Source organism: Glandiceps talaboti, chromosome 5 (assembly GCF_964340395.1).
Source record: "Glandiceps talaboti chromosome 5, keGlaTala1.1, whole genome shotgun sequence".
In the NCBI taxonomy this organism is placed as follows: Eukaryota; Metazoa; Hemichordata; class Enteropneusta; family Spengelidae; genus Glandiceps; species Glandiceps talaboti.
Window position 1 is genome coordinate 5,552,134 of NC_135553.1, and position 13,167 is coordinate 5,565,300.

Here is a 13,167-nt window from a genome sequence, read left to right on the forward strand (position 1 = left end):
TACATTATAAAAGGGTATACCATATTTTATGACATGACATTCACACCTTTGTTTTAACAGATAGTGTAACGAGAACAGACAGAACATCATAATTGAGTTTATGGATGAACAAATGTTCTAAATTCAGGACGTGCTTGTTTCAGCGACATGACATGTTACATTACTAGCTTTTTTCATATTTACCGATTATATCTGATGTCTATTTTTAGAACCGAATTAGAAATGACGGTCAAAATAACAGTTCGCTTCCCTACCTAGCCTGTTTGTGTTTTGGAATTTTAACCTTTAAAATTTAAGGTTTTTAATGTACTTAACACACATGTACTGGGATCTATGTGTTCAGTACATATCCGACACAGCCATACTGTCCTCATTTGCATAACATTTGACGTCATAGCAGCATCACAGAGTTCACATCCATGAATATAGTAAAATATCACTACTAATTTTTTATATTGTTATTAATGACATTTACATTAATTGAAATCATAAATGGATATATTACTGTGATGATTTATGATACGACTTAAATATTTTAAAATCTTTCTATCTTTAACAAATCTAAATATTAATATATATATATATACTAGTATATAATATATATATTTTAAAAATACAATAATTTGATATCGGTTGGTTTAGAATGCAAAAGATACTCACCTTCAATATTTTTTTTTGTAGAGAAAATCAAGTGTAAAGGGGTGTTTTATTTTGATTCAGAAACTATTTTGTCACTTGAATAGCAGTATACAAGTTCAGTACCAGTTAAATGTTAAAGTAAACATCACATGTCAATATATGATTGTATGTTCTCAGCATAATCCCTAACCCTACTTGTTGCATTATTTAGTGATTATATCATAGATTGTTATTATGCTAAACAATTTTACAAATATAAATACTGTATAATACTGCATTTCTTAGGAGATACTCCTCTTTGATAGGGCTATAGGTCAAATTCTTACAACCACCTGTTAATTGAAGTCTGTCGGCTAAATAATTTAACTTTAATTTAATGTAAAAGTTATTCAAATATTTTCTTGAATTTCAATTTCTTTTTGAGATGAGGTTTCAAACTGGCCATTTTTTACATTAGTTTGGCCTTCACTTTAACTCATCAAAATAAACAATGAAAGTTAAATGTATAGTAATTAGTTTTGAGTAGTAGTTATTGCTGTAAATTGGCCAGTCAGGTGGTGGTATTACATAATACATGATAAAATTGTTCTTTCCAATAAAATTTTTAATAAGATGTGTAATTAGATGTTATTCCCCACTATTTGCGTTTGTTCAGCTGTGGAAGATACAAATGACCGGGGTGGGGGTGGGGGTGGGGGGTTGGGTGTCACTTTTCGTCACCAGAGAAGCAGTGACAACCCATAGGTATATGTTTCTTTTTTTTAATCATCTTTTTAGTAGTATGTATTTTAATTTTTTCTTAGTGCTGCTCCTAACACTCTTAGTGAGCCCCTGATACAAAAGGGATGCAATAAATAAAATAAATAAATAAATAAATAAATAGGTCAAGTATTTTCCAGCTGAATGAAGAAAAATATTGGAGAATAACAATTATATCAGCACCAGTAATATCAAAGAAATATTTGGGAAGTTTGAATGTTTTGACTCATATTTTGAACACAGCAGAACCAGTGACGTACATGTAGACACATGTTTTCATAACATAAACATACATTTTATGTTGCTGTGATGTAGAATGACCAGGGTATATATTCCATATTTCTTTGAGCATCTTGGTTTGTGCATGGTATAATTGTATTCTTATAATTCTAGGACATGGTTTTAGTTTTCATTGATAACAGAGTATACTGTAAAGCTGGAAACTTTCACTAAAGACTTTATTTTTGCTTGTTTTACTGGAAAACAAAACCTGAATAAGTAGTGGGTAAAATGCCTTCTTGTATATAAACACAGTGCACCTAGAGCTGAATGACTGACTGATAACAAGGCAAGTGTTCAACAGTGCATCAGGTTTGGAAATGTCATGTGTAAACGTTAGTCTTCAGAAACTATTTGAAGACTTTAAAATGGCATAATTATTTAATGGCAAAAATATCTATGTTTACAGTATATGATTATACACCCTTTGCAGAACTTGGTGTGAATTTTGTTCACATTTCATGTCCTCATGCAGTAATAGAATACTTGTATATGGAGGCATATGTATATCATAGACCCTACACAAAGGGAGGGGATATGATATACATATCCCAGGAACATTTGATTTCTTGTGGCAGGTTGAATTGGCAAGGCTACTATTGTCAAGTTTGTGAACACTAGTGCGGTATTTTGATTAGTTAAAAAAGTAGCCTGCATCCTGGCTAGCTTTCGTATTTTACTGTTCAGTAGTGACATGAAATGTCCTGTAGTAATGTCTTGGGCAAGCACAGTCTGGGATTATGGTTCCAGGCTATGGAAATTTTGTAATGCATACACACACATAGCCAAGACTCTGGCCACGTATTTGTACCACTGTATTGAAATGTGTTATGAGACATGTTTGTTTGTTTGGTGAAAGTGACATGCTTTATAGTGAAACTAAAAGTCAAATATTGTCATATATTGTCTTGTTGATTTTGCACCACTTTGTCATGTACACTTACATATATGTGTGTTCCACAGTCCTCAGTCAGAACTTATAGAGTCCAATTTGTATAACCATATCTTCAAAAACAAGTCCATTATTTGAAGAAAAGATGTCTTGATCAAATGACAGATCCCTCATTCAGAGAAGTATTTGGTGCTGAAATCAAAGGACATTTGAATCAACAGATGGTTTATTTGCACAAGATCATGGTTTGAAGAAAGGAAGCCTATTAGGTGAAAATGCTGGTGAAACATGATAAAAATGCAAAGTGCTTTTTACAGGGGATTATTCCAGCCCTTAACGTGGCCATATGGATAACAAATGGGGTATTTATTTTGGATTTTTTATTCATAAAACAACTCTAGTATGTTGTCCTACTTGGAAATACAGTGTGAAACAACATATACCAAGTCCTTGTTTGTAACTCAATAAATTGCTAAAAAATAAAAATGTGTATAATGTTTGTTATTGTATGTACAATAACAAACTTTTCAGACACTTTCTAGCTTTTTCGCAATTTATTGAGTTACAAACAAGGACTCAAAGTATATTGAATTGAAATGAATTGAATTGAATTATTTATTCACCAGATACAAAACAGAAGAAAATGTTGTTTCACATTCTTTTTCAAGTAGGAAAATATAGTAGAATTGTTTAAAAAAATCCAAAATAAATACAAATACCCATTTGTCATCCATATGGCCACTTTAAATACAAACCCGTGATTTGAAAAAAATGGAAATCCAAGTTGGTGAAAATACTTGTAATAATGTTAAAAGTGGGATTACTCCAGTCCTTTGATACAAAATGATTTGAAAAAAGTTGGTTAAGGTACTTGGTAAGTGTAAAAGCAGGTTTGACTCCAGTCATTCTCCTTTACCCTGCTGTTATGTGTCACTGTCACATGGGATTTACCCAGGTCCTGGCCATATAACTGGAGGGTATAAAATGTACACCAGTTGCTGCAATCATTGTAAACATGCAAATATTATAACACCAGAATAATAGTTATACCTAAGAATTGTGTGTTTAGTTTGTCTATTCATCTTATGTTTACTATAGGTTGTGATGTCACTGGTTACATAACATAAACATAGACAGATGTTGTCTGACAATGTGGTCTGGATCTACCATCCTAATACTGTAGAAATTCTATATATAATGTCACTGACTACATTTCTATGTAAGCTATATAGTTTGGAATACAGGTTTGTTGATAAAAGATTTGTAGGAATTTTTAATAAAAAGGTTTTTACTTCATGTCACGGAGTGAAATTCAGGAATACAACAAAAAGTGGAATCCATGGGTAGTAAAAGAAAGCATTCAAGCACACTAATGGTTCCAGCTGTTTTTATCTAGAAAGTGTCCATTTTTCCTTCTATTTTACCAGTATATTCAGGGTTTGATAATGGGGATAAGGTGGAAATTTAATACCAATCATATTTATAAAAAAATCACATAGGAAAATATTGATACAAAGCTGTACACAAGTTAAGGTTTATTCACGTGTTAGGGATTTTTGTTAAAAAATAAGTTTAAGTGGAATTTTCTTAGAAAGTTTTCTATCCACTGATAACATATAAGAAAGCAATTATATGTAGGTGATTTTAAACTAAATATTAGTATATTTGTAAATTGCACAATATGACATAATATGAACCACTTTGACGTGTTTTCTTTGAAAGGTTTTCAGATAGATAAAAGGGTATATCTAAAATAACATCTAACGTACATGAAAAACAGACATGTGGCAGTTGCTGTTGTTAAACAGGATATGTAGGTATAATAGTGTTGGACGTCATTCATATCATTAAGTGGCTGTTGCCATGGATACCATTCCATGTTGCCATGGTAACTGTTGAGGTTAACCCTAGTAGTGATGGTATTTATATTCTATTGTGATGTTGATGATAATGTTGATCTCTACTAAGTGAGGTGATACCATGGAGTGTTCTCATTTACATCAGTGATGATTTTACCTACAAGAAAGAAGTGGTTATTAACTCGTAAAATTATTACGATTGAATACATTTTATTTTATTTTATTTGAAAGGATTTGATTTTTACTGAAAACATTGATAGTTGGCTGATTGAGTTTGACTTAGATTTTAGTTTCATTTATTATAACATAAATACACAAAGAGTCTGAGATATTCACATACACTGTTGGAAATTGATCATAAAAATTGGAATTATCCAAAAGTATTTAACGTTGCAGTTTTGTTGTTGTGTGTGTGGGGTTTTTTTGTGTTTTTTTTTTTACAATTATTCATACATTTAACAACTTGGGTATTTCTGATCAAATATGTTAAAGGAAGCTTTAATAGTTGATATAAATAACCATCAAAAGGGATTCTGGTCTTTACATAGCAGAGACAATCAAAGGTAGCAAAAACAATATCAAATTGAAAGATGTAGGATGAAAAAATGTGGATAAAGGGTTTACTATGAAATTGTAAGTGATCAACAAAAGAGAGAGGATCTTTCTGACCTGACCTATTGTGTTACAACTATACAAATACCTGTATTAGTGTGCGCATCCTGATGTGAGCCTCATGCAATATTTATGGTATATGTTGTACTCACTTCAGACAATGTTGAATAATATAGCAGTATTGAATACAGGAAATATTCAGACAGTACAAGGCCATGCAAAGAGTATAGAGATGAAAAATGAACTGGTGAATATATATATACACAGGAATTGATAAATATGAATGTACATAAAAGCTCATCAAAAGAAACAGTTTTTTGTATGATACATAGTTAGATGTAAGGGTGTCGTTTCTTTCCAATGAGTAAAATAACAAAATAGCACATGAAGAGTAAAGCTCTGAGGTGTGTGATAATAAAATGAAATGCATCAACCATATGATATAATAATGATATACCCCGGTAAGTTTCAGTTTGTTTTATTTTTTTTTAAATTGGGGGAATGTGGGGGTGGGGGTGGGGGTGGTGGCACCATCAGCCTCAGTAACTTTTTGTAAACTTCATTACATGGTTGTTGTTTTCTGAACCTGTCAATACAAAAGCTAAGCTTGTGTGTTTAATTACTTTTACAGCTGAGACCTTGTCAGAAGATGAGGACGATTATCTCTCTGATGGCAACCCAGACAGTATAACATCCAGCATCACTAGTAGTCCAACACCATTATTGAAAATGAGTGGTCAACCATCAGGATCATACCACCCAACACCTGGAGGGCCGTTCTCGGCTTTAACACCCAGTATGTGGCCACAGGACATACTAGCTAAGTTATCACAGGTAAGAAACTCTTATTATTGATCACTAGATAATTCTCTTGTGGTGCACAATCTCTTCTCCGGCCTGTGCATTTTCATTTGCTTAGACTGCATACTTTCATCCCACTTATATATCCATTGAGAATGCTCAGATTCAGTTTTCTGGAGAAGACTTTCCCAGATTCAACTTACATCCTTGTGTACCTTTTCATTGAGAAGGATTGCTTAGATTTGATGTTTATCCATGTGTACAACATGTATGACTTTTATCCTTGCCAACAACCATTAATTGCTACGGTTTTCTCAAAAATTGCAGATTTTAACCCCTGTGTGTTTTACCAGCAAGTTAACCAAGTTGAACTAACAGTTTAACATAAAACAAGTTGATATACTAAGAATGTCCTGTTAAAAGTCTCGTTTTCCTAACTAGTAGTTTTTTGTGTACAAGCAAATGCCCCCCCCCTCCCCTGTAGAAAGAGGATTTATACCATGTGTATAAGTGTAAGTTTTGATGTTACCCCCACTGGCATTCTGTTCAAGTATAGCTACAATATTGGAAATCATACCGTGTATTAGCCAATTTACTGTAACATCACATTTAATATGACTGTCTTTAATTTTAGCTTAACAGATTAATTTAGTTGATTTATAGCTAATTATCCAAATTAAATTCTTCGATGAAAAATTAGTCTGAGAGTGCTATGGTCTACTGTGTACCATGTATTAAAAAAGGTACAACATATAGTTGTAAGTTAATTGAAGATGTAGTCAGTTCACGGCACTGACTGTGGTTCTAATAGCTGTCATCTCCTAGAATACAACAGTTATCGGAGTCCAGAAGATGACAGTTGTCGTTGCCTTGAATTGGTTATTGAAAATGTTACTAGATGAATACACTATTGTACAGAATATATTATAAATAGACTAATAAACAAAGATTGGAGGTCAAGTTATCAGAAGGAAACTGTAATAAGTCACTGAAATTGTATAGTATTGCAGCCCACACATTTCAATTAATGGAAAGGTCAAGGGGGCATCGGGATATTTATGTATGCTATACTGTCTATGGTTAAATGAAAACTTGCAATTAGGATATAAGTAAACTGCACAGGTTGTGATCACTTGTGTTTGTTATCTAAAATGTCTCGTATGATGAAGATTCAGATTAGTGACTGATGTACAATTTGATAATTAATTTATGTTTGTAAGATAAGGGCATGTGTCATGTTACCCAATCATCTAGAAAGAGACCGTTTGGGAAGCCTGATAGGGGTGAACAACAGGATGTATGATCATACCCAAGTTACAGTCTAACAAAGTGCTTATATTTATAATCAATTTAAAAATATTGGTTTCTGTTCAAGTATTGTGCTTTAGATATTCTTTCAGCCAAGGAAAATGTGAGTGACCTAAGGGGCCTTGTCACTACGAGTTGCTAGACGAGTATTGAAAAACTCTTAGGTCATCAGTAAATTCCAGTGAATGAAGAAAAATATTAGAAATGATTAATTATACTTCCTGAAACATAATTTATGAAAAACTGGGGAAAGTAATAGCGATTTTAAATGTTTCAGATCATATTTTGAGTACCTCAGAACTAGTGATGTACACAGGTTAGTATGATGTAGGATAACCAGGGTATATTTAAACTATTTTATGTTCAAAGAAAATAACTTGGTTTGTGCATGGTATGATTCCAGGACCTTAGTATATTCTGTAAATCAGTATGCCAGTCACAGTCTTGAATGATGATGATGTGAAACCAATGAAGAACATTCACTTGTCATTTAGACTATTCTGATCAAGATTGAACCTTGAAAACTATATATACTACATATATGAACAGTATCGTACTCTACAAACTGAGGCAGATATTGAAATATAAAACACTTTTGAATTGTCAAAATGACTCATAGTTTCATGTAAAAATAAGACTGTATAGTATTTTATTACAGTTTACCGATGTACAGTCACCATATGGTCGCCTTGTTAACTTTTGAATCCCTTCATTTTGCCTTAACAAAGCAACCAAACCACAACGCAGAATGTTATTAGTGTCTGTGTAAAATAAGATTTAAAAAAAAGGGTCATGTTAAAAAGTAACATGATACCATGATGAAGACAGTCATTATAGTTTTAATATCAAAAAGAAGTCATTAAATAAAGCCAACATGTTTACCAGAATGGTACACTGTCTCTTTGACATTTAAAACATTAATTATAATTCATGTGTATTCTACTTAGTAGCAGATTATGATTCACTTGATGACAGACAGTTTTATAGATTTTCTATGTTCACTCTGTAGGGAAATACATGTAGAATTGTTGAGTACCGTCAACAATTGTACCCCTGTGAGTTGTAAATTGACCTGCTACTCTCTGAATCATACTTATAGGATCGTTGTGAATAATAAAAATATGTTTTTTTTGTCATAACGAAGAGCAGGTTGTATGACAGATGGTCTTTTTTTCCCATTTTGTTTAACTAGACTGAAGATTCAAGTAATCCCCCAGAATTTAGGTATGATGAGTTTGGTTTCCGAGTGGATGAAGAAGATGGCGCGGAACCTAACTCCAATAAATTGTTAAGTCAGCCATTGGTAGAAGATCCACAACACAGATTGAAATGGACGGCTTATTTAGAATTTACGCATAATCACAATGTTGGTAGTCTTACATGGGATAAGGTGAGTTTATTAGAGTGTGGCAAAGTTTGAAGGTGTAATTTAATGTGGTTTATGTTGTACAAATAAAAGTCTTTAAAAACCCCAAACGTACCATGGCCACTGGTTTTTACATGGACTTGACATCATGACCTGAAGAGGGTTTGCTGTTACTGAATTCAAGAAAACACAAACCCATCCTCAGTTAAAGTCAAGAAGAACAATAGAAGGTCACCATGCTGTTGTTTTTTAAAAAAAATAGAAAACAATATGATCTAAATTGTATTCTTATTGTCCTTCAACATGGCCACTAACACTGTGGTACTAGAAAAAAAAATTAATAGACAGTTTCCTTGAAAACAAGACTGTGAATAATGGAATTTCTGGAATTATTACAAAAGCACCAGGAACATGCTGTCATAATGTCGGTGTTTGAGTGATTCAAAACTATATGTGTACTTTGATTTTTAAACAAATTGTCCCTGAGGTGCACTACTTATTAAATGTACATTGCTATTTGATTCACAAAACAGGGAGAAGTAAACTGCCTACACCAGAACAACTTTATTAATTACAAGAACATACGTTGTATAGTGAACCATTTGATGGTGCAATGTTTTATAGATCTGTACTCTGGTGAATACCATTTTCAAACCCTGTAGCCAAGTTTCTTGGCTATAGATATAGCTGCCATTAGGGTGTACCGTAGAATTATCAAACAGTGAAATATTTTATTTAGATTTGCAAATTTTCACAAATGGGTACACATCTGCCGGTGTATGTATGCCTAAAAGTGTTTTGACTATTAAAACCTATATGTTAAAAATGAAAGGATGGAACATTACCTTCGGTCTCAATTATGCAAATAGTCGATATATAAATGTATTCATTTTTAAAAGGATTAGCTGTCTTACTTGCCTAAGGAAATGTCAGACATATATATTTCATGTATTTAGCTAGCTTAAAACTGTCTTTCTATAATACTATCAATTGTGCGACATCAGATTTATACATGTTTAATACATGTATTCATTTCTGTCTTAGTTTTCCATATGACCCATTATCAAGTAGTTGGTCCCCCAATATCATTTATAAAAACATAACAGTGCCTAACAATAGAGCCATTTCATTAGCTGAAGTCTTACAAACAAACAAACAAACAACTAAATAGTAAAAATTAGCCATATTTTAAGGCATTTGAATAAAGTATTAATTCTTATGTGTGTAATTTCAGAAGATATATCTTGCATCTCAGCAGAGGGTGTTTTCATTTTAAAGTGATTTTACAAGTTATAAGCCTCAGCTTATGTTGTAGAATGACATACACTTGTACAAGTAAATCATATGTTCTGACAACAAGATTTACATGTACCCCAAATTGTTATATAGTATTTTCACAATATTTGTCTTCATTCAGCAAAAAAAAGTATTAGTTATGTTTGAGGCTGAATAAAGAAAAATATCGTGGAATAATATAAATATACCTTCACAAGTTTTAGTTATGAAATATTGAGTAAGATAATGATGGTTTTGAATAGTTGACTCATTTTGATCATTTCAAACATACCAAAACAGATGAAACAAATATGTACTTGTGAGGGAAGGAATGACCACAAAAAATAAAGTTTGTAGTTTTTTATTAATATATACAATTTCGATTGCACATAGTATAAATATCAGAATGATGACATACACTGCAACAGTGTATGGTTTTTTAAACACTGCATTATTCAGATATTGCTTCTGTGTGTATGCAGTGTCTTTTCAGTATTCGCCCCAGGTTTTCCAACTTGCAGGATTGTCAAATGTAGTGTTGTTCAGTATTTATTGTATGAAAAGAAAGAGCCATGTCACCTTTCATGGCTCGTGTCTGAAAACTGAACATGGTCCAACTATGATAAATACAGCCTAAGGAAATGTTGAATATGTAATTTGGTGTAAATTATGTACTAGTATTAGTATGTACATGGAAATTAAGGTTTTAAGATACAAATTTGTAGAAAAGCGTGCATTATATGAAATGTAAATTTTGCCTTTTACTGGGGTGTTAATTCTATAATTCCTATAATGTCTCTATCATACAGGGGTGTTTATTCTATGATTGTTATGATACAAACATCTGTGTCTTACATGGATGGTAATTCTATCATTCTGATAATAGTGATGTTTGTATTTTAAAGGTAGACAGTCTTTTTCCTATGTATCTTGTCAAGATCGTTGTGTGTAAGTAATATAAGGATGTTGATTTATCATATTTGGTGTTTGTGTCATACAGGTGGACCCTGTTTTAAATAGATCCGACAAACTACGTGGTTTAATACAGACTGGGATCCCACACAGTATGAGGGGACAGATTTGGATGAGGATATCTGGTGCAATGAAGAAGAGAGAATCATCTGATATCTCTTACAAAGTAAGTCAACATACAACAAGATTTTATCTGCTGTGGTGTGTGTTTTTTGATAGTCCTAAAATAAGACAAAATGCCTCATAATTAAATGTTTTGTAACCTAGAAACTTGACTAAATAGGCTGGCTGACACTGTATTGAAATGCTAGCCCGTGGTAGTGCTTTCCAAAGATATAACCTAATTACCAAAAACAATTAATTATGCAAATGACTTAATTACAGTTGATTAGTTTTTACCAAAATCTAATCAGTTCATGGAAGACATGTAACAAGTTTCATTAGAATCAATGCTGTAGTTTTTGAGATACCGTGGCAACAGACTGGCACAGACACACACACACACACACACACACACACACACACACACACACACACACACACACACACACACACACACACACACAAGCATAATATAACCTCCCCTTACTGGAGGTAAAAATATTTGAAATTATGCCATGTAATTTTGTCCTGTTTTCATCCAGTAAAGTGAGTGTACTGAATAGTGTAGCATGTATGCACTATGATTTCATCTTTAATTGCTCTGTTTTTTCTCACTAACAGGAAGTTATTAAAGCAAGTTCCAATGAGCACTCTATGACAGCAAAGCAAATAGAAAAGGTAATGTGTAATTTTAGTCATAAATTGCTTTTACTAGTCATGTGTTCATACACAATGATGTACAAATGTGAATTGCTGCAATTATCTTTTTTGTTAGAAATGTACATCTCAAACCAAACCTGATTTAGCTAGTATTTTATAGCTTAAAAAACAACCCTCACTAAAGTGTTTCATACCTTTGTGTTTGTATCACTGAAAAAAATGAAAAGTTGAAATAAAAATTAAAAAAGGAATGAATTAGATTAATAGAATTAGTAGTTATGTAATTAGTTCATAGTTTATATAGATGTTCATGTACAAGAAACTTTAACCATCCAACGTGACTTTTACAAATAACGCTTAGTTGTTTGCAAAACTTCCATGTGAGATGTTTGACCAGTGCAAAAAGAAGTAATTGAGTTTGAGATATTTTGAGTGACTTCTCAACAAAATTACATAATTTTTGAAGTCATCACTGTGGTCTAATTGTGTAACTGTGTGTGTATGGGTGGAGGAGGGGGTGTCGTAGGATTTCAATTTCACTTGGGATAACTATTTTGTACGTCATACAATTTTATTTTCTGTAGAAATTACTTTATATGATGCCAAGCAATGCAAGTTTACTCAATTTCTTTGTACAATTTTATTTTCTTATAGGACTTGCTTCGTACAATGCCAAGCAATGCATGTTTTTCCACACTAAGTAGTACAGGTGTGCCCAGACTTCGAAGAATACTCCGAGCCATAGCATGGTTATATCCAGAGATAGGATACTGTCAAGGAACAGGCATGGTAAACATCAACATTTGGATTTCTAACTAGTATTTGAAATGTATCAATCATTGACCCAGTATCTGTACTATGGTGTTTTTACTCAAAAACTGGAATTATATTGTCAACATTTGGAATGAAAGCCACTCTTGTAAATTAGTGAAAGCAACACAATGGTAACCTTTGATTTCAATATGACCATATGTACTTCAAAGGTCCACTTCGGATTAAGATTTAATCTCGGTGTGAAAAACGATTGTTTTGGCAGAGGTATGGACAGCTATAGAGTTGGTCCAGAACAGAAGAATAATCCCATGTACCGGGGTAATCCTTATATTAAGATAACACTAATGTGATGACCAGGTATTGAAACATGGCCCTTTAGCTTACTTGGTTCTACCAGTGCCTAGGACCATACTCTATTTCAATACATGGTCTTTGTCATATTAACAGGAGAAGTTAGCCACCAAGCTAGCAATGTTGTGACTGACAATTTAGGAGAAGTTAGCCACCAAGCTAGCAATGTTGTGACTGACAATTTAGGTCTCATTAAGTGGTATAGACAGTCTGGAGCTGTACTTCAGTTTCTACAAAATAAGCATACTATCCACTAAAATGTCATACCTTTCTCATGGGAAATAGAAGTAATCAAATTGATCCAAAAATATCCATCATGAGTGACTAGTCACCTCCACTTCTCATGTTGACTAATAGATTTGTACTGTAAAATTGCAGCGTGAACCTATGACTTGAATCAGTAAATCAGTGTTCTGAGTTCAAAGATGGTTGTCTGTATGTAGGTTTTACTGTCAATCATTGAAGTTTTGTCGTGTTTTCAATATTGCAGATTTGACTAGCAATAGCAGTACACTTTC

General features: G+C 32.7%; 1 protein-coding gene across 1 annotated transcript in view; it reads left to right on the forward strand.

Moving 5' to 3' along the window:
- The window catches only part of LOC144435031 (small G protein signaling modulator 3 homolog), a 59,615-nt gene that overhangs the window by 249 nt on the left and 46,199 nt on the right, over positions 1-13,167 (forward strand). Inside the window, exons 2-6 of the mRNA XM_078123570.1 lie at positions 5,672-5,874; positions 8,342-8,539; positions 10,791-10,928; positions 11,486-11,542; positions 12,179-12,313. Of these exons, the coding sequence (XP_077979696.1) occupies positions 5,672-5,874; positions 8,342-8,539; positions 10,791-10,928; positions 11,486-11,542; positions 12,179-12,313 (731 nt within the window). The remainder of the gene's footprint in view (positions 1-5,671; positions 5,875-8,341; positions 8,540-10,790; positions 10,929-11,485; positions 11,543-12,178; positions 12,314-13,167) is intronic.